This window comes from Accipiter gentilis, chromosome 33 (assembly GCF_929443795.1).
Source record: "Accipiter gentilis chromosome 33, bAccGen1.1, whole genome shotgun sequence".
Lineage (NCBI taxonomy): Eukaryota > Metazoa > Chordata > Aves > Accipitriformes > Accipitridae > Astur > Astur gentilis.
The window spans coordinates 1,836,338-1,855,979 of record NC_064912.1 but is presented as its reverse complement, the minus strand read 5'-3'; the positions used below and the strand labels follow the sequence as shown (position 1 = coordinate 1,855,979).

General features: G+C 56.6%; 1 protein-coding gene across 3 annotated transcripts in view; it reads right to left on the bottom strand.

The window, feature by feature from the left end:
- ABCA3 (ATP binding cassette subfamily A member 3) overlaps positions 1-19,374 on the bottom strand; it is a 32,178-nt gene extending 12,804 nt beyond the window's left edge. Inside the window, exons 1-14 of one of the 3 annotated variants that reach the window (XM_049791782.1) lie at positions 19,312-19,374; positions 14,028-14,132; positions 9,919-10,183; positions 9,248-9,375; positions 8,941-9,106; positions 7,237-7,496; positions 6,373-6,489; positions 5,661-5,781; positions 4,914-5,087; positions 4,066-4,247; positions 2,715-2,861; positions 2,216-2,345; positions 1,251-1,405; positions 231-386 (exon numbers count right to left, since the gene is read on the bottom strand). In XM_049791782.1, coding sequence (XP_049647739.1) covers positions 231-386; positions 1,251-1,405; positions 2,216-2,345; positions 2,715-2,861; positions 4,066-4,247; positions 4,914-5,087; positions 5,661-5,781; positions 6,373-6,489; positions 7,237-7,496; positions 8,941-9,106; positions 9,248-9,375; positions 9,919-10,183; positions 14,028-14,081 — 2,055 coding nt within the window. In that variant the 5' untranslated portion in view covers positions 14,082-14,132; positions 19,312-19,374. Of the gene's footprint in view, positions 1-230; positions 387-1,250; positions 1,406-2,215; positions 2,346-2,714; positions 2,862-4,065; positions 4,248-4,913; positions 5,088-5,660; positions 5,782-6,372; positions 6,490-7,236; positions 7,497-8,940; positions 9,107-9,247; positions 9,376-9,918; positions 10,184-14,027; positions 14,133-17,492; positions 17,843-19,311 lie in introns of those variants that run through there. The other 2 variants (XM_049791781.1, XM_049791780.1) reach the window with 2 other exon arrangements.
- Positions 19,375-19,642: the final 268 nt, after the last annotated feature.

Genomic DNA, 19,642 nt, shown 5'->3' with positions numbered 1-19,642 from the left:
TGCAATGATCTTATTTGGGGAGCAGCTACCAGGCAGCAGAGCTGCACAGCAGCCTCAGGGCATTGTCCTCAGAGTTGTCACCCTTTGTGGGGGTGCTCCTGCCCCCTCCTTGCTGTCCCTGCATCTCCCACTGGCTCACCACGGGTGAGGAACAACTTCAGAGCCACTAGAAGGACCTACGTTGGCCCCAGGGAGAAAGGTTCGAGGTGAGCCCCACCGAAGGTGCTTGCCTTGGAGTCCCCAATGAGGGCGATACCAATGGAGAGCTTGCGCTTCATGCCACCGGAGAGCGCCTTGGTCAGAGAGCGGCGCTTGTCCTCCAGGTTGAGGATCCTCAGGATGTGGTTGATCTCCTCGGGGCACTTGGAGGGTGGGTACCCCTTCAGCTGCCAGACAGGGGGAAAGGAGGGTTAAGCCTGCCTGCAGGGCTAAATGGATCTGGCAAAGACCCTTCCCACCACATCAGCCACCGGCTGCTAAACCCCACCACACTCCCTCCTCCACACCGAGGCAGGGAAATGGGGCAGCACAGAGATGGACTCCTGCTCAACGCTGAAGGAGCTGGCACAGCTGGCATGAGATTTCCGCGGAGCCATGCTGTCATCCGTGACCCTCCACTCCTCCACCAGCCAAGCAGGGAGCTCCTGCCTGCAGGTGAGGTGGAAAGAGGAGGCAAGGGCTATTCTGCTTATCATAGAATGCTTTGGGTTGGAAGGGACCTTTAAAAGCCATCCAGTCCAAGCCCCCTGCAATGAGCAGGGACATCTTCAACTAGAGCAGGTTGCTCCGAGCCCCGTCCAACCTGACCTCGAACGTTTCCAGGGATGGGCCATCGATCACCTCTCTGGGCAACCTGTGCCAGTGTTTCACCACCCTCAGCGTAAAAAATTTTTTCCTTATATCTAGTCTGAATCTGCCCTCCTTTAGTTTAAAACCATTACCCCCTGTCCTATCTACAGGCCCTGCTAAAAAGTTTGTCCCCATCTTTCTTACAAGCCCCCTTTAAGTACTGGAAGGCTGCTATAAAGTCTCTCCGGAGCCTTCTCTTCTCCAGGCTGAACAACCCCAAGCCTGTCCTCACGGGAGAGGGGTTCCATCGCTCTGATCATTTTTAAGGTCTCCTCTGGACCCGCTTGATGGATCTCACCACGCTTTCCCAGCCGGAGGAAACCACGGGGTAGCTGCAGGGTGCCTCCCCAAGGGCTGGCTCCCGGGGCCCCAGCAGCACTCCCCCCAAACGCCGTGCTCACCCCTGCATAGAAGCGGAGGTGCTCTTCCACCGTCATGTTGTCGAAGAGGACGTCGTGCTGCGGACACAGGCCCAGGCTGCGGCGGATCAGGACCATGTCCTGGGAGATCTCGTAGCCGTTGATGTACGCCTGCCCACCCGTCGGAGAGTGCAGACCTGGGAGGAGTGAAATGCAGCGGCCTCAGCTCAGGGCTGAGGATAACTCTGGGCGGCAAAGAGCCGGCGGAAAGGTGGGGGTCCTGCCGAGCATCCCCCCCACGTGCAGCTTTCTGCCAAAAGTCAGAGCTGGCTCTTGCACAAGCTGGGGCACGGCAGGTTTCTCCTCCTGCCCACAGGGCAGGCTGCATGGCATCCATAGGTGGGAGGTGGACCTGGCAGTTCTGCCAGAGTGGGCAGGCAAGGAGTGAAATGGGCAGGTAAGCTTGGGTCTGAGCCTGGCAGAGGTCCAGGCAAGACCAGGGCAGACCTCCAGGGAAGGTTCCATGGGCACCCTGGGCTGGCAGGAGCAACACAGAGTGATGGAGAACAGGGAAGAAAGGACCATCAAAGGTCACCATGCCAAAATAGGCTGTCCGGAGCTCAGCAGCTCAAGAATGATGAAGAACAGTTCTTGGCCCATACCCTCTCTGCCTTATCATGACAAAGCCTACAGAGACCCATCCTACAGCAGGTCCTTTCCCTTCTCGGGGCGCTCCAACACGAAGACTGGCTGTCGTTTCCCCCGCTGGCTGATCCCACTCTCGTGGAGGGCTGACCAGGGACCCCCACCTTCCCTCCGTCTCCCCAGGCAGTGACATGCCTCTTACTATCCCAGCATCCGTGGCCAACAGCTCAGTGAACTGAAGGTGCTCCAGTGAAGAGCAAAAACCCCTCCCCAACCTCAGAGATGGGGTACAACTCCTTGCAAATCAAACCATCAGCCCTTCCCGGCCACGTGCAAGCCCCAGAGCAGGATGCAGCTCCTACCTGTGAGCATGGACAGAGTGGTGGTTTTCCCAGCTCCATTGTGTCCCAACAGGACAGTGATCTGCCCTTCATACATGTTCACCGTTAAGTCCTTGACTGCCTCTTTCATCTTGTTTCCCACTTTGAAGACCTGCAGAGATCACGTTAACGAGTTGATGCTGCACTTGAGGCAAGTGCTCTCACATCTGCCCCCTCCGCTCCACATGGCAGTCAAAGCCCATGATGCTCACGTGGTGTTGGCATTAGACAACAGGTCTAATTCAGGTTAAATTCAGATGTCAACAGGTTAAATACAGATGTCGCTGCACCTGTAAGTACCTAACACTTCAGCCCACAACAAAATGCAGCCAGCTCTGGGGAAGAGCCTTACCTGCCTTACAGCAGCCAAGCAACACAGCCCAAGGCAAAGAGGGCAGCGAAACGATAAGGAAGCTGCCTGCAGGCAACTTTTACAAAAACGACGTTATGATGTGGTTGTGCTGTGCTGGGCAGTCAGTACCTTGGAAAGGTGCTTTATTTTGATTCCTGACACAAGGTCGGCAGGTTCCTCCTCAATGTACTGGCTCTTCAGAGCTTTCTCAGGGTCCTCCTCCTCCTCCTTCTCTTTTCCCACGACAGTCCTGGGGCGCCCGCACCAGTACGAGGGCTGATGGAAGAAGGTAGAGAGAGAGAAACTCAGGCAAAGGCAGAGACCATCTCTTCTCCCAAGCCTTGGCCACCCTCCTCCCACGCAGATGCCTCCCAGGGATCTCCAAGACCACACTCCTTGGCCTGGGAATTGCTAACCAGCACATCTTCAGCAGGCAGGTCAGAGGATGAAACTGCTCCTCCTGCCCTGCTGCCTTCCCTTGGTTCTCCCTTACAGCAGGATTGCCCATGATTACGCAGGCAGTTTTTCACCATCTTCGTTCCCATGGAAAAGGTCAGTACTTCAACGAGAAGCAAAATTGCTCAGGCAGAAGCACCCTGCGCAGAAGAGCCCATGCAATGGAGGATCACCCCCTCCAAAAACGTTGACATCCAGCAAATAAAAAAAGCCTGGGGTCCAGCTGCTGCGATTACAGCCTTTTTTTGACCTGGCTCTCTAGGAATGAAAGTAAGTGTTTGGGACCTTAAGTCCCCGTGGAAATAACAACTCAACAACTCCTGCAAAATCAGCATCCTGCTGTGGCTTTTGGCAGACAACTGTATCTCCACCACCCTGGTCTAGCTGCAAGAGGGATTGGCATGCTGGAGTAAAACCATGCTGGGATAAGGAATTTAGAGGGGAGGAGGAAAAACCTCCTGATCGAGTAACAAGGGATACAACCACAGGATCAAAATTGATTGTGTTGCTGTGGCTTAATGAATTCTCAGCAGCCAGCTGATCTGAAGTAACCACCATAGCTACAGCTGCTGAAGACGGTGCCAAGCATTTGACTTGGCAGAGCGAAGGCAGCTCAGCTGACGGGGTGACAGTCCTGACCCATCCTCTGGCACTAGCACGTGGGGGCTGGCAGCGGGACACAGATCGCCCAGGTCTACCCAGATGGCAGCTCTCGGGGAGTTTCAAATGACTGGATCTGGTTGCTCGCACCTGGGGCTTCTCTTCAATGCCTTCGCTTGGGCACGGAGACACTTAACACCCTGCACGCCAGTAAGTGTCGGGACAAAGATTTAAAGCCAAGAAGAAAAAAACCCCACAGCCGCATCAGCCTTTACTGAGGACGTGCTGCAGACCCCTTGATTTTGGAGGCCAGACGGTGCCACCCTTGTACAGTAGTCTAGCCCACTGCATAGCACAGACGTGGGGACCATCCCCAAGCGATGCCCGTCAAGCCCACTGGAAGGGGTGCGTAAGCAGTGCTCACCGTCAAGAAGAAGTACCACGGCTGAGGAACGCCGTACTCCCCTGGAAAGACGGCCTCCACGTACCAGGCCACCACGCCGTAGAGCACCGAGTCCAGGAGCAGCATCCCCAGCACTTGGGCTAAGGTAAAGTTGTCATCCACGCTGACGGGCTTCATGAGGTCCCTCCACTGAATGCCAGTCCCTGCAACACACACAGGGCACTGCTTACCTCTGCATCTCCAGAAGGACAAAGTGTTCTCCAAGACTGTCAGATAACATCCTCTGTCCTAATTCACTGTTTGGTAACGAGGAGCATACGCACGGCTCTACAATCCCTTCTATAGATGGAGGGAAAAGATGCAGCAGAAAGCACGCTGACATCTCAAGGCTCCCCACCCCATCATGCTTCTTCCATCATGTTCTCAGCAACTGCCCGGGGAAGAAGCAATGTCTTCTCCAGCCATTGCCCCTCCATCACCGCAGCCACCTTTTTAGTGCCACCGCTTTGCAAAAGCGTGGCCGCTGCTGGAAACAACAGCAAATTCTTATTAACAAAAATTAAAGGTATCTATTGGGAAGGAGGAAATGCAGTGGATTCCCATCCGTTAGAACAGAATTTGTTTGGTAATCAAAGCGATGATGGCATTTTGCACAGCCTAGACTGCCGGGGGCTGGGTTCAGAGGGGCAGAGCCCTGGTACTAGTAAGACCTGCAGGAGCAATCAGCAATTAGCCCTCCTGCTCTCATTAGGAGCCCAAAAGTCATTCTCCCTAACTTCTTTCCACCCTTCACACCACATGCAAACCAGTCCCAACCCACGACAAAAAAAGCTGGCTCCTCTCCTGAGGGACGGGAGGCACTTGCTCACCTTTTCCTTCGAACATGCCTATAAGCTGTGCCCCCATGGCCATGGCCACATTGGAGATGAGGCAGGATGCCAGCTTCTGGCTGTGGGACATCAGGTCATAGCGGGGCGAGATGAAGAAGTAAGGGATGTAGGAGAAAAAGTAGAGGAAGCCGCCAGCAGCAGCCGCAACATTTGCTGCCAGCAAACAGAAAAGCGGGAAGGAAAACGTCAATAATGGGGTGATGCCACCAAATATTTCTCACCCAGCTTTCCATCCAGGGAGATTCAAACCTTTTGCACAAAGTGTGGTTACAGGGGGGCAGGACAAGGATGTGCCCATGTCCCTCGGCAAGGCAGAAGCAGTGCCGGGCCCCGACCCCGTGGTAGGCAGCTGCAGAAGCATCCTGCCCATCCCAGACCAGAGCATCCTGCGGCCAAGACAGCCAGATGAGGCCCTAATGCATAAGCTTGTCTGGTTCGGCAAGTGAGAGTACTCGCGTCCCTTCCCACACACCGTGGGGAAAATGCAGCCAAAAAAGGGAAGAAAAGCCCCCCCCTCTGCGTGTCAAAGCAAGTTCTCCACCACAGAGCCCTGTGTAACCTCACATAACTCTGGCGCTGGCCCTGCTTTTGAGCAAGATGGACCGATGACCTCGAGAGCCGCTTGCCAACTCAAATTAACCAAAGATTTCACAGCACAGGGACCATAACACCCCCCCTCAGCCCCGCAGGTCAGCAACGCAAGGAGGCAGCTGGGAAGGGACTCACCTCTTGAGAGGAAGGTGCTCACCATGAAGTTGAAGGAGATAGAGGAGATGGAGAAGACTGCGAGGAATGTGAACACCAGCGTGGGGTCACTGTTGGTGAGCACCGCTCCCTGTTCGCTTACCTACCGAGAAAATCTGGTTACGCCCACGGTTGCTGAAGCTGGCTGTGGCTGCAGGCATGCGTAGGCAGCCACGACCTGATGTTTTCCATGGGGGAAAGACAAGCTGAGATGGGCAAGAACGCGCAGGCCCTCCTAGACCACTCCAGAGGGAGGAAATCCAGGTCGCCCTCATGTGACAGGGGGTCTAAGAGGCAGGGGACACCTTGCTCAGCATCTGGGCAGCCACCTCCTGCTTCTCATGGTGTGGGTACAAGCAGAGAGGAGGGCTTGAGTGCCTCCAAGGGCACGCAGGGCTGTGGGAGCAGGGTGGTCCTGCTCTGCGTGGAGTGCCTGGGCTTTCCCGGTGCCCGTGGGGCTCTCACCCTCCAGCCCCCTTCTGGGGAGGTCACCCCTGCCGTGAAAGGCAGCTATGAGGGTCAGCGTTGCCCACCCAGCTCCGGAAAAGGCCAACTCCAGCCTCCGTTACACACGCGGAGGGGTCCTGAGACACCAGGACAGTCCATCCCACGGCAGAGGAGCTTTGTCATCTCCATGCCTTGCCAGCACAGAGCTTCTGGCCTGCGGAACGGTGGCCTGGGGAAAGACACTCACCTTGACACAGAAGAGCACAGTGACGAAAAACACGGACACCAGGAGGAAGAGGAAGAACATGAGGAACCAGGCGCTCCAGTGCAACCAGTTGCTGAGGCCCATCATGTGCATGTACTCCTGCGGGGAGGTCAAGCCGTCACCCAGAGCTGCACCCACACCTCCTAGGCATGGCCAGGGTGAGGTGGAAGCCCTGGTCAGGGGGGTGGCAGGGGTGGCTTTGCCCTGAAGCACTAGCGAGGGAGGTGGCAGCCCTAGGTGGTCCTGCACAGCCTTCAGCATTGCACGGCGTCCCCCACCTCCCTGGCCACCACCGCTGCAGGAGAACATCTCCCCAAAGAGCTGAGCTGAACCCAAAACCAGACCAGCTGATGCCGGCGGGGCCACCACGGCCACCCCGCGGCGGGGCAGAGGGCAGGACGACCCAACGCCCGGGGCAGCCAAGCCCTGCACACCCAGCCCTGCTGTCGCAACCACTGCATCGGCCGAGCCCCAACAACACAACGCAGGCACAGGGGTTCCTGCATTCAAAAGACAAAAATTTCTCTTCCCATATGCTGAACTCTTGAATCCACCCAGCTCTGGAATCCACACGTGTTGCCCCCTCTCCAAGCCACCGTCCAGCCCAAGAGAAACACCAGCCCTTCGGTCCAGCAGCCTTGGCCGCACGGCAAGGAGAGCCGAGCCGCATCCCGGCGGCAGGATTAGCGACATTCCTCCCTGGGGCTTGCTAATCCGCTGCCATCCCCACCTTCTGCTTGCTGGCTCCAAACCCGACGGGGATTTTATTCCTAATTTAAAGGCAGCATCTGTTGGGAAATGCCGCAGAGGGAGCGGAGCACCCAGATGTCCCACTGCTCATGTTACCTTCAGCTTCTTCTCCTTCTCGTGCACGACGGCACGGACGATGTTGAGCGAGGTGTAGGTGAAGCTGAGCATGAGGAGCAGGGGCAGCTGGTTCTGGATGGCGAGGAGGAAGAGGTCGTTGACGTACGCCGGGTAGGGGAAGCGCTGCACCACCACCGTGATGTTCTCCAGCAAGCTGGTGGAGCTGGCGTTGGCGTGGTACTGTATGATGGCTCTGTCCACCGCATGCTGCACCGCCAGGAAACCTTCTCGGATATAGCCTGCAGGGCAAAAACGAGACGGGGGAATAGAGACCGGTCCAGGTTTTGGAGGGAGGCGTTGGCACAAGGAGAGAAACAGCTTTTGCCGGAGGGATTGCTCGGGAAGAAGAATGGGAAACGAAAAAAGAGCTTGTAGGAAAAGCAAAATAAACATCACTGTCGACACACTCCTGCAGACGCAGAGGGGCTTGGGAAGGATTTAAATGACAGCAATTTAAATCTCTCAAAATCATCATTTAAAAGCAGCTGGCAGGAAAACTCAATTTAAACTTCAGTCGCCTTTCTGCAGGCCTGCCTTTATTTTTGTTAGGGGGGAGATTCTCCGTCATCATTAACCACCATCAACGTCACTGAGCTTGTATTTGGTCCCCCCCCCTTTTTTTTTTTTGTAAACCAAGAGAATATGAGATACTATGCAGGTTTTGGTGAGGAAGAATATATCCTGTTACTCGCATTTGGCTTAAGTTTTTGTGCGTTAGAAAACAGTGAAAGACTTTTCATTTTCAACTAGTTTATTTTTATGTGGGATTTCTGCCATGTGTTACTGAAATGGAAACTCAGATTCTGCTTACAAAGCCCAAAAAGAGCGTTTTGAAAGTTAGTTGCTTAAAATGACCTAGACGAGAGAAGGAAAATGTAAGAATATGAGGTCACGAACAATGTTTTATATTAACTAATTTAATAAACAAACACTATAGCAAGGGAATTGATCTGAGCACCTGGTCACCCCATCCCGCAGAACATTTGAACCAGCAGATATCATCCTCTCAGGCTCACGTTTATTTACACTGTGTGAGCAAAACCCCGTTTGCCCGCTTTCTTGGCCTCCCAATCTTTTCCTTGACACTGGTATTGAACGATGGAAGGCAAAACCCAACCGAGGGAAATAAGCCCTTTGCAGCCACAGAGGAAGCTCCCAAAAAAGTAAGTCCTAAGCCAGCTCTGGCAACGTCCCTGCTGCCTCCTGCTCCGTCAGTGGTTTGGCTGTCCTTAAAAACCTACACTCAAACCACAGAATTGCTCTATTTACTTTTAAAGTATTTAAGCAGCATGATAAACACGGAGCAGCTTGGACCCTGAAATAAATTTTCTATTAAAAATATAAAAGGAAAAAAAAAATGTTAAATTAAAAAAAAATCACCTAAATAAAATTTATTCTTATCCAACGTCGCTCAGCAGAGGTACCCAAGGGCCAGCAGTGCCCAAGAAGTCACAGGATAAAATGTAAATAAATATTACAAATAGCAAATATAATACTAAAAATATTTACATTAAATTAATTTTTTTTTTAAATTTTTTTTTTTTTTTTTTTTTTAACTAAACCGTTTATTTAAAAGCTCAGAGCCTCACTGAATCTCCGTAACGAGCTGAGTTGCTGTACAGAACATTACACCCATCCCTTTGGCCACAAAATAGCCCGTGGCAGAGGAGAGGCAGCCCTCACCCGGTGTTCCCCCATCAGCAAACTTGGCCTCCCGTGGCCCGGGCAGCTGGAAGAGCGGGAAGAGGTAGCTGGTGTGCCAGTCCCGGTCCAGGTTGGGGTTCAGACCCGTCTGCTCGCTCCGCGGCGCGTTCCTCGGGCTGTACTTGAAGCGCAGCTCATAGTCGACCTGGAAGGAGCGCACCGAGAGTGTCGCAGGTGGGACAGAAAGGAGCAAAATCGGGATCGCAGAGGGTGGGAGGATGCTGTCGCCCATCCCCGTCCCCTCCGGTGTCCTTGTCCCCTCTCCTCCACCCCCAGCCCTGCTCACCTGGAGGGGCAGCGGGGCCGCGCTCTGCTGGAAGCGGTGCTTGAACACGACAGCGGCCAGCACGCTGCCCGAGCGGTTGTCCGACTTGACGTACTCCTCAAAGTCCCGCTCCGAGGCAAAGCCCTGAGCTGCGGAGGGGGAAAAAAAAACAGAGATGCTGGCGTGGAGCACGGCAGCTCGACGCTGGCTGATGCTCAAGCATCACCAAAACCATCATTTTCGTCCAGGTCATGAGGGATGCACTCCAGCCAGAGCTGGGAAACACCGCTGCTGCCAGAGACGGGGGATTTATATGGGATGCTGCTGTACCCGTCACAGGGCATGGAGATGATTCCGACTCCTCGAGAGCAGGAGTCAGCTCTCCTTTCAGAGAAAATCCTAACGTTATCTTTAGTTTGGAACATGACGTGCTAAAGTTTTCTGTGTGACAAGATTTCCAAAAATACTTTTTCCTCAGTGAAGTGACAGTCGTTTTCTTTAACTATTTTAGGGCCATATTTTTCTGGATGGAAACCGCAACAAAGCGCGATCAAAAATCAAAGCAAAATCCTGTAGTTTTAGCGAAACAAAAATAAAACCATTGCCTTGAAGTTCTGAAAAAAAACAACGCATCCCAGGATTTATCAGAGTAAAAATTTGTACCAATTTCTGGGCCCCCTGCCCCTGCTCACCTCTGATGCTGATGGGTAAAGCTCTTTCCACCGCCTCGGCAATGCTCCTGACGGCACTGCTGTTGGAGGGGACATAAGCCAGCTCCCAGGGGTTGCTGGGGTGCCGGCGGTAGAAGAAGCCCGGCAGGTCATCCACGGACTCGGGGGGGTAGACGGTGGCGTTGGGGTGGCTGATGGAGTGTACCCGGTGCCGCAGCGCTATCAGGATGGCGGCAAAGAGCAGCGGTAGGCAGATTTCGATGACTGTCACCAAGATCTGCCGTTTCTGCAGGAAATAAAAAAAGATTTATATAAAAAGAAATAAGATGTAAACACTGAAGGTAGATCAAGCACAGTAACGAGGTTCAGGGCATGCAAATGTCACGCAGCAGAAGCGTTCTTGCATTTCACAAGGTTTCACAACCTGCGTTTTTCCAGAGCCCAGGAACAACGCTGCGCCGGTTCCCACATCCATCAGGACTTTCTGGCCAAGGTGCCCCCTACCCTAAGCACTGCTCCGCCTCAAACCACCCTCCTTTAGAGCCTTCCCTGCCACGCTGCCGGGTTTGAATGAGTTGAGCCGGTCGTTTGCCCTTTCCCTGAGCCACGGGGCTCTGCCCAGGAGCAGGCAGCGCTCGGTCCTTGCCTAAACCGCTCCTGCAGGCAACTCTCCCGTGCCGCGGGGACCGGCCGCTGCCGGCAGAACGAAGAGAACAGCTTTCGCCAAAGCACAGCAACCTTGCCCAACACTTACAGGGCTGGGAGCTAAAAATACCGTAACTAAATGAAAGGCTGGGACGAGCAGCAGCGGGGGATGTAAAGCAGAGTGTAGCAAAGCTATTGCAGCCAGTAAAGTTTCTGCTGTCGGAGCTTAGAGCAGGACGTGGGCTCTGCAGCCTGGGCTGGGGTGGGACCTCGCAGACCCTCTGGCTACAGGCATCGGTGCCCCTGCACAGCACTGAGAACATACCCACGAGCTCAGCCTCCACCCCAAGGCCCGCCTGCACTAAACACGATGGCTCATTTATGGTTTTTTGAATTGAGGTTCAAGCAACTGGACAATGAACTCGAGTCCGGTGAACACACTCCGGCAGCCAAGCTGCAGCATGACCCTCCAGCGGTTTAGCCCACGGCTACTTCTCCTGCAAACTTCCCACGAGCTACTAACACCCACCACCAACCCAGGTCAATTAGCATTTCAAACTCTGCTCTTCCAGGGAAAATGGGGTCATCTTTGACTGGAGGGGCAGGGGGAGCAGCGGTCCCAACCGGCACCACGCACACCCACGTCCCTGCAGCACGACCCCCCCCCCCCCCCCCCGATGTGTTTTACTGCAGATGCCAGGACACGCTGCCGACCGATGGATTGGATACTCGTAAAAATCACTGCAAAGGTCGCGCTTGCTTCCAAGAAAGCGAGCAGCGAGCACTGGGCTGCTCCTGCTGGAACCTGCATCACCCCCCCGGGGCGGGGATGGGAGAGGGAGGCAGGCCCCAAAGCTGCAGCAGCAGCAGCAGCCAGGCAGGTCTGGGTAAGAGGCATGAAATCTGGACCCAGCCACCTTTTTTTCCTCCTGCAAACCGAGCTGCCTTCACCAGAGCCCAGCCCAGCAAACCTCAATCACTGCAGTGACAGCTAATGAGACATCCCTGGCAGCAGGGAGCAGCTCTGGGTGCAGGGAGTCACGGCTGCTCACGTGGAAGAGGGTGCCCAGAGCAGAAGCAGTGGCATTAACCTCTTCCGAGGGCTCCGGCTAAGATGAACTTTACAAGACGCAGGGGGTTTTCCACCCTCCCCTCCACTGGGCTGGAAAGAGGAACACCACCAGGCAAGAGGGGCACCAAGAGGTTTATTCTCCCAACTTTGCTGTCTCAGCAGTTGATTTTTATTTGCCGGCACAGCTCCTCACCGAAATCTCCGCACACTTGGCGGTGTTAAACCGCCTCCTGCCTGGCCCCAAGGCCGCTGTCACGGCGGTGCCACGGCCCGGATCACAGCCAGGCGCAGCGATGGGCTGCGGTGCCGTACCAAACACGCCTGCAGATGGGCGAGCACGCTGCGGGCACAGCACGGCACGACACAACCCTGCGGCTCTCGGGGCTCCTCGCCTGCCTGTTCTCCTGCCTGCACTGACCACGTGCTAGAGGCAGCACCCCGGCTGCCACAAAAGCTCCTTCAGCTCTGCAAACACCAAGCCTTGAGCTGTGCTGACCGTGGAGTTACACCTCCCGTCCCTCTGCAGAGTGGAAAAAGGTTTTATTTTTTTTTTTTTAACCGGGAGAGGAGGGGGAAGCGGCAAGTGGGGTACACGAAGGTGGGCAGAGTCTCCTAGTGGGGCAGGAACGGAGCCCTGAGCACAGAGCAGCCCAGATCTACCGGGAAGGGGGACGGTCTGCCCTGCAGCAGCTGGGTTGAATTGGCTCTCGGCCGCTTTGTCGGGAGGGGACACAGGAGCATACAGCCGCTCCTCGCATCGCCCTGGCTCTCAGCAGCCACTGCCAAAGCCAAAAACCGCTCTTCAGGTTTCCCCTGGGAGGAGCTGCCTGCTCCCACCCCAGCCAGGGACAAGGAGCCACTGCTGCAACCAGCCCCGGCAGCACGGCCAGGAGGCAGCGGCTCCAAGTGAGCAGGGAAAAAGAAGGCTTTCCAAAGGCCACGCTCATAAAAGCGACTGTTGCAGATGTCTGATGGTTTTATAATGCGGCTCTGGTGGACCAGCTGCCTCCCGCTGATTTACTACCGTATTAACCCTCTCTCAGTCTCCTGGGCTGTCTCCAGAACGGTTGCCTGGCTCCCTGAACTCGCAGGCTAATACTCATTTACCAGCGCTGGCTTTCACCGCTTATAAGCTGCCGTATTCCAGAGGTGACGGGGAAGCTCATCCATAATCACCACCTCCGCCTGGCCAGGGCTGCCCCAGCTTTGAGCGAGCCACGTGTCCCAGCATCCATCTTCACACCAGGGTGATAATGGCTTGGGAGCTCTGCGTCTTCATCAGGAGCATGATTTTTGGTGGAAACTTAGAGGAAGGGAGCAAACATTCCAGGCTGTATTCCGGCACAGTAGATCCGAGTCAGCTTGTGGCCTTGGAAAACACGACGAGAGGTGCCCCCACCCCAGAGCACACCCAGAAAACGACACTATTCCCCTGCAGAGGGGATTGGGGATTGTCCTGCCCATGTCTGGGGTGTACAAGGGGGATTCACAGGACTGGCCGTCACGCACACCCACGGAGCACGCTCCTGACTGCAAATCGGACCTGCTGCCGGTCCCTTCGGTCACATCCAAGCCCTGCTGCCTGCTCCCTGCCCTGCCAGAAGACTGGGTGCAGGCAGCCCAGCCAGCCCTTCCCTCTTCCTTTTGTTTATTTTTAAAGCAACGTCGTGCTGATCTGCAGAAGGGTAATTGAAAGCGTAAAGCCAGGCTGCAACGATCTCTGCTCCCTCCTCTTCCGTCACTCTCTGCCAGGGCTGGCTCCGGGTCCCAGCGGAGCCACAGCATCCGCCCAGGAGCACCCACATGCTGCTTAAAGGCGCTGCAGAAGCAGGCAGGACGCTGCCAGTCAGCAGGGCAAGGAGGTTCCCAGGTCCCCAAATCCATCATCATTAGCCAGCTGCCACACAGACAGTTGAGCTGGGAGCGGATGCCAGGACGATGGTGGTTTAATATTTTTTAAGACCCCCAGAAGCTGCAGAAAGTAATGGAGGGGAAAAAAAAAACCTGGGCCCTGGGGGGTTTAGAGGCATCGGGCAGCAATCAGCACCTCCAGAGGAGGCTGTGTAACAGGACGGCTCAAGAAACCCACCATCGCACAGGAGGGCGCGTGGGTTATCCTGCCCCGCGAGAAGGGTGAGCTGAACTCGCAGCCAGATTGCAGAAGGAGGGGAATGGCACAGCATGTACTGGAGGGGACAGGGACAACTGAGCACACAGCCCTATCCCTAACTCCCCGGCACAAAAGCATTACAACACCACATGCACAAATAAATCGGTTTTCCTCCAGGAGATGCCCTGGGCCCCCAGTGAAGGTTCGCTGGAGAATCAAGACCCTGGGCGAGCTCTGACGTACCCACATTTAGTGGTGACAGAGGCAACCCCCCCCCCCCCCGAGAGCGCAGCGCCAGCCCACCTGCAGGATGTAGTTCTTCCAGAGCAGCAGCCCAAACTGCCTGAGAACAACCATCCTCCCATCAGAATGGGACCACCACCGCTGCCACCGTTGCTCCGCAGGACCCTGGAAGAGAGGAGAGAGCCATGAATGCCGGGTGCTCGTGGTCCCGGGCGGTCGGAGGTCAGCATCCTGCATCCCGCCTGTCGGCAACCCAAGGGCAGCTCTCTGTTTCCAGCCTGATGTCACCACAGCTGGCTTGGCCTCAAATGGGGAAAAATAACTGTCGTGCTCCCTCTCTAAGGGTCATTACTGACCCGTAAGAGCCAGAGCTTGTGGTTTCTGGCATAACTCATTCCCGGTTGTTGGTGTGACCCGAGCTGCAAGAGGGGGAGGCCGCTGTTCAGAAACCCAACCTGCGAGCATCAGGGGTCCCTCGGCTGCAGCAGGCAGAGGACAGCTTTTCTTAAGCATTAGGAACACAGGGTTACAGACCCACAAACACCAGCCTGAGGAAGGCCACCAAACTCCTTGCAGCCCATTATTTTGAGACTGGTGAAGACTTCAAGTCGTGCCTCCGCCTCCTGCAACGTGAGGGGTTGGGTTTGCAATGTTAACAGTGCTTTGCCAGAGAAACTTCTTGGAGAGGCACGGAGGAGAAAAGGGCAGGGAAGCAGAACGGAAGGTCGGCACTTGAGGTCGATACACCCGCATCCTCCCCCTCTTGGGAAGCATCTGCCATCCCTCCAAGTTGTTTTTGTCTCTGCAGCGGCATTTCCTGACGAAGCGTCGCTGTCCCACCGGGAGACAGGCCGTGATTGCACGCGTGCAGCAACTCACCCAGAAGCACAGCACAGCAAAGGGGAGCCCCGGCACAAGCAGAGCCGCCTGCCCACGCTGCTGGATGCTGGGCAGCCCCCAGCCAAGCAGCCCCTCAGCCTCCGAGCAAGGCAAATCCCCTCTTCCCGCAGCAACGGGGCCAGCCTGGGTCACAGCAGCGCCCATCAGCCCTGTCGCACCCTCCACGAGCGGGCAGCTGCCAGGGTCATCTCCGAGAGCCTGTGCTCCAAAGCCCGGCAGCACCGAAAGCCACTGCAGAGACAAGGATGGACACATTACCTACCAGCAAACCCCCTGGAGATGCTCAACAGCACGTTTTCCAGCCCCAGTCAGGACAGTAGCGGCTCCTTGGATGCAGCTGGCACCCACAAACCTCGGCAGGGAGTTTAGGGTGTCGCAGCAAGAGGAGAAGGGAGGTTGGCGACCAAGCCTGCCCAACCTTCACTCCCAGACCAGTGACTGGTAAATGCACATTGCGAGCAGAGCACTGACAGCCGGGAGCAATTGAGCTGCAGCAAGAGCAAGCTAAAATCCACGTAGGTCTGCGGACAAAGCAACAAGCATCCACCTACCTAGCCTGCCCTATGCCACCAGCTCCTTGAGCCCTCCAGAAACGTTCTCCTGGCTTGGCATGCACCTTCCCATTCCCAACCCAAAACACAGGTGCATTCTTAGAGGAAAAAAAAAGAAAGAAAAAAAAAAAAAAAAAAAGAAAAAACCTCCCCCCACCTTCTTTTTGCCACTCCATGCACAGAAGTCAGATTCCTGCAACAGCAAGGGACGTCTGTGCTCGAGCATCCTGCTCTGGACAGAAAAAAAAGCAGAAGAGGTCCACTCCTGCAGCCCAGAAAAGCCTGTCAGACACCTGCCCCGGGCAGCAAGCAGGGAAGGAACAGCAAAGGGGACTTTGCAAAGGTGTCTGCTGCTAGTTTTCAGCTTAAACACCTTCAAGCTCGTCACAAAGCGCCGTGTCTCCAGCTGGCCTCCGGTACACACATCCCTGGCAGAAACGCCACCAGTCTGCCATAAGAACCCCCAGCCCCATGCACTGCACGCAGCAGGATCCAACACACCTCCAATCGAGCCTCCCGAGGAGCAGAAACCTTCCTCACGCAGTCTATCGAAGGGAATCCCGAGCAAATCAAGGGAATCAAACTTTTCACTTGTTTTAAAGACGACAAACACGACAGGTCAGGCTGGAGAAGGCTGCTGCCTTTGCAGAGATCCCACCTTCTGCTCCCGCATCTCTCCTGGCTACTCGTCCTGCCGCACCCTCAAACGCAAGCTGCCCCCCCTCCCCGACCGCCCACACGGGTCTTATAGCTGCCATCGAGGCCGGTACATTGCTGAGAAAATGTCAAGCAGCTCTTGGGTAATACAAACACTACACAAAGTCAGGAAACTTCATTATTGTCAATAAATTTTTTCCAAGCTTTTAAGTGTTCCAAGAAAACCCGTACTGGACCTTTCACTCGCTGGAGCATGAGAGAAGGAAGCAGCTCAGTTACAACAGGGCTACTCTTACTAGATTTGAGAACAAAAATGATTTTCCAGGCTCTGGGTATCCACAGAAATGATTTTTTTCAACCCAGAAGGGAAAACCTTTTTTGGAAGGTGCTGCCTGGATCAGCCCCCGAGATGCCCGTGACCACAGGCAGTTCAGGCAGGGTCCCCACCCACCCCCCCTGTCCATGTCCAGGACCACTTTTGGCAGGAAAGGAGGGCTGTGCACAGCCGGTTCAAGACAACCTCAGAGCACCGCTCGTACCTTGCAGGAGGACACCCCGCGATGCACTTGCCTACTCGCATGGCGGCAGGTTGGGCTGTCCCCTCCGGAGATGCTCTCCTGCCTGACCTAAGACTGACTTTCCCAGCAAAAGGCACCGAAAAACATCTGGGGGAAGAAAGAGATGACCACCACCAGCTTCTGGGAGAACAACCCAGTTCCTCTCCCCCTTGCTGGGAATACCCTGCTCTCCACACCTGACCGCGGCAGGAGGAAGAGTCTCCTAAATACGCGAGCACGGATTCGCCCTGGCCATCCCCAGGGAGGCTAGCGAGGAAGGAGACCCTCCGCCTGGCTGCCTTGCAACCCAGACGGGTGGAAGCCAGACAGGTCCTTGCCACCCGGCCGGCACCACCAGCCCCTGCTGTGCTGCCGAGCACGGCACCGAGCCGTGCCAGATAACGTGGTGGCTGCACCAGCTGCCAGCCTGGACCGGAGGTCTCCCGCCGGTGGATTTAGATGAGGACAGGCTGAGGATCGGCAGGGATCAAGGCCATAGCATCCCACCTCCCGACCTACTTCCATGCCGCCTCGTCGCCGGGAGCCAGCCGTCCCTGGCCACTGTCTCAGCGGAAAGGGCCGGGCAAGCCGAGCAAAGGCCACGTGCTCCTGGGAGCTGGCAGTTATTTTAGAGCACTCGCTGCATTTCTGCTCTTCTGATGTCCCGTTCCCATAGAAACAAGGCCTGGAAATGGCAGACGTTGCTTTTTTTTTTTTTTTTTTTAATAAAATCAGCGTTTTTCCCCCATCAACTCGCAAAGGCACCCTGTCACCCCTAAAAGATGAGCTACAGACCCTGCTGGAACTTCCATCTCTGTGGCTGTGGACCACACAGTGCCCAGGGTGGTGGCATCACATACCTGGCGAGGGCTGTCAGGACCCGGGTGCTTTGCACGCTGACACCGGAGCGGCAAACACCTCTCTGCTCCCCGCAGCGCCCGTGCTGGAAATTAAAAGAATGAGCACCCATGGCAGAGAGAAGGACTTTTTTTTGGCCAGCGTTTTTAGGAAGAGCAAGCGATTTCCAACCCCTGTGCAGCCAGAAAGTCCCTTCTCCTACAGCCAGGTCTGACAAAAAGCAACCAGGGCCAGCAGCCACAGCTGTTCAGCGGCACACAGCTCTCATTGCTGTTTTTGTCTTCCCCCTCTCACCATTCACGGAGATGCAAGAGTCATGACACAGCCAGACCATAAAAGCCGCACCTACCGCAGCATGAGAGGTTGTGCAAACAGCAATAAAACTTTTTGGGAGGCTGCAAGCCCGGCAGGGTGCAAGGGGCTGGTTGACCCAGCGTGGGCATCGAGCACGCAGGACTCAGCAGCCTCACAGCTCTCTGCAAAACCAGCACTCCACTGGCTGCCCCGCAGATCCGTTTATTCCCCAGACAGGAACTTCAGGCCTCGAAATACAGAAGTAAACACAAACAATGACGGGGCTGGGTCCCGTTTGCAGAAACGGGGGGGTCGGGTTTGTGCCCAGCCGCTGCCCTGGAACGGAGCGAGGCAAGGAGGGAGCTGGTGGGCCTGGGGAGCCCGGCAGGCTCCTGGGTGACTGAATCGCATCCGCAACAAACGCTCAGGCAGCGGCGAGAGAGGAGGGAAGAAGCTGCTGCATCAGAGCTGGTCATTCCATTTGCTTTAAAAACACCATCGGTGGTTTGTCCGGAGAGTTTGCAGTTGGCACGTAAAGAGCCAAACTCTCTGCAAGTTCAGTGGCCTCGTGGATTTGGCAAAGGAACAAGGTTTAGAGCCCGACGGGGGAGTTTCTCGTCAACCCTCCTGCAAACCACCCCCAGCCTCTCAGCCACCCGGCCGGGTCCGGGCAGGACAGGCCGCCCGGGGAACGCTGCGAGCCCACGGCAAACAACACCCAGGGGAGCTCCCTTCCCTCGGGTGGCTACCTGCACTTGGGCTGTGCTTGCCAGGGGCTAAGAGCGGATGCAGAAATAGCCCGTGAAACGGTGATTTCACACGCCTGAACTGCGGAGACCCGAGCTACGGCTTATTTATACTTCCAGAAAGCCGTCTGTATCGGTGGTACCCGCTTGGCCAGAAGCCCCTCGGGATGCAGCCAGGCACTCGCAGCCCCCAAAAGCCGGTGTCCCAGCCCCTGGGTGCAAGAGGGAGGGGTGACCCAGGGCACCCCCCTGCACCAGCCAGGGCTGAAGATGACGGCCAGGACACACCGGGAAGGCACAGCCCTTCTCCCGGCCGTCAGGAGCCACGCAGGCCCGTACGTGGCCTCCCCGGGGGAGGCTGGCAGGGGCGCGGCGCTGCCTTCGAGGGAGCTGGGCACATGGTCGCCTCCTCCTCCTCCTCCTCCTCTTCCTCCTCCTCCATCCCGCCCGCGGCCCAGCATCCCCAGGCCCGGCCGCTCCCCCCCGGGGTGGGACCCGCGATCCGCCCCGGCCGCAGCCGGGGACGACGAGCTCTGAGCACCCGGGGCTGCCCCGGACCGGGCTCGGCTCGCCCCGCGACCTCCGGCCCCACGGAAAGGGGGGCACCCACCGGGCCCGGGCTGGAGCGCGGAGGAGCCCGCGGCGCCAACAGAAAGGCCCCGGAGGCTGCCGCAGCCCCCGGGCGGGGCCGCCCGACGACCGGCCGCGCAAAGGCCGCTGCTCCCGCGCACCACGACGGGCCGGCACCCCCCGGTACCCGCCGGTACCCCCCGGTACCCACCCACTCACTCACCGGGCCGGGCGGTTCCGGCTCCGGCTGCGGATGCGGCTCCGTCCCGCGGCCCCGCCCGCCCCGATAACCGGGCCCGGCCCCGCCCCGCCCCGCCCCGCCCCGCGCACGCGCAGGCGCCGAACCGGCGGGAGGGGCCGGGGAGGGCGGAGACAGGAGAGGGGTGCGGCAGCGCGCGCGCGCGCGCGCGGGTGGGGGGGTGTGTGTGTGTGTACGCGCGGGTGTGTGTCAGTGTGTGTGTGTGTGTGTGTGTGTCACTGTGTGTGTGTACACGTGTGTGTGTACACGTGTGTGTGTGTCACTGTGTGTGTGTGTACACGTG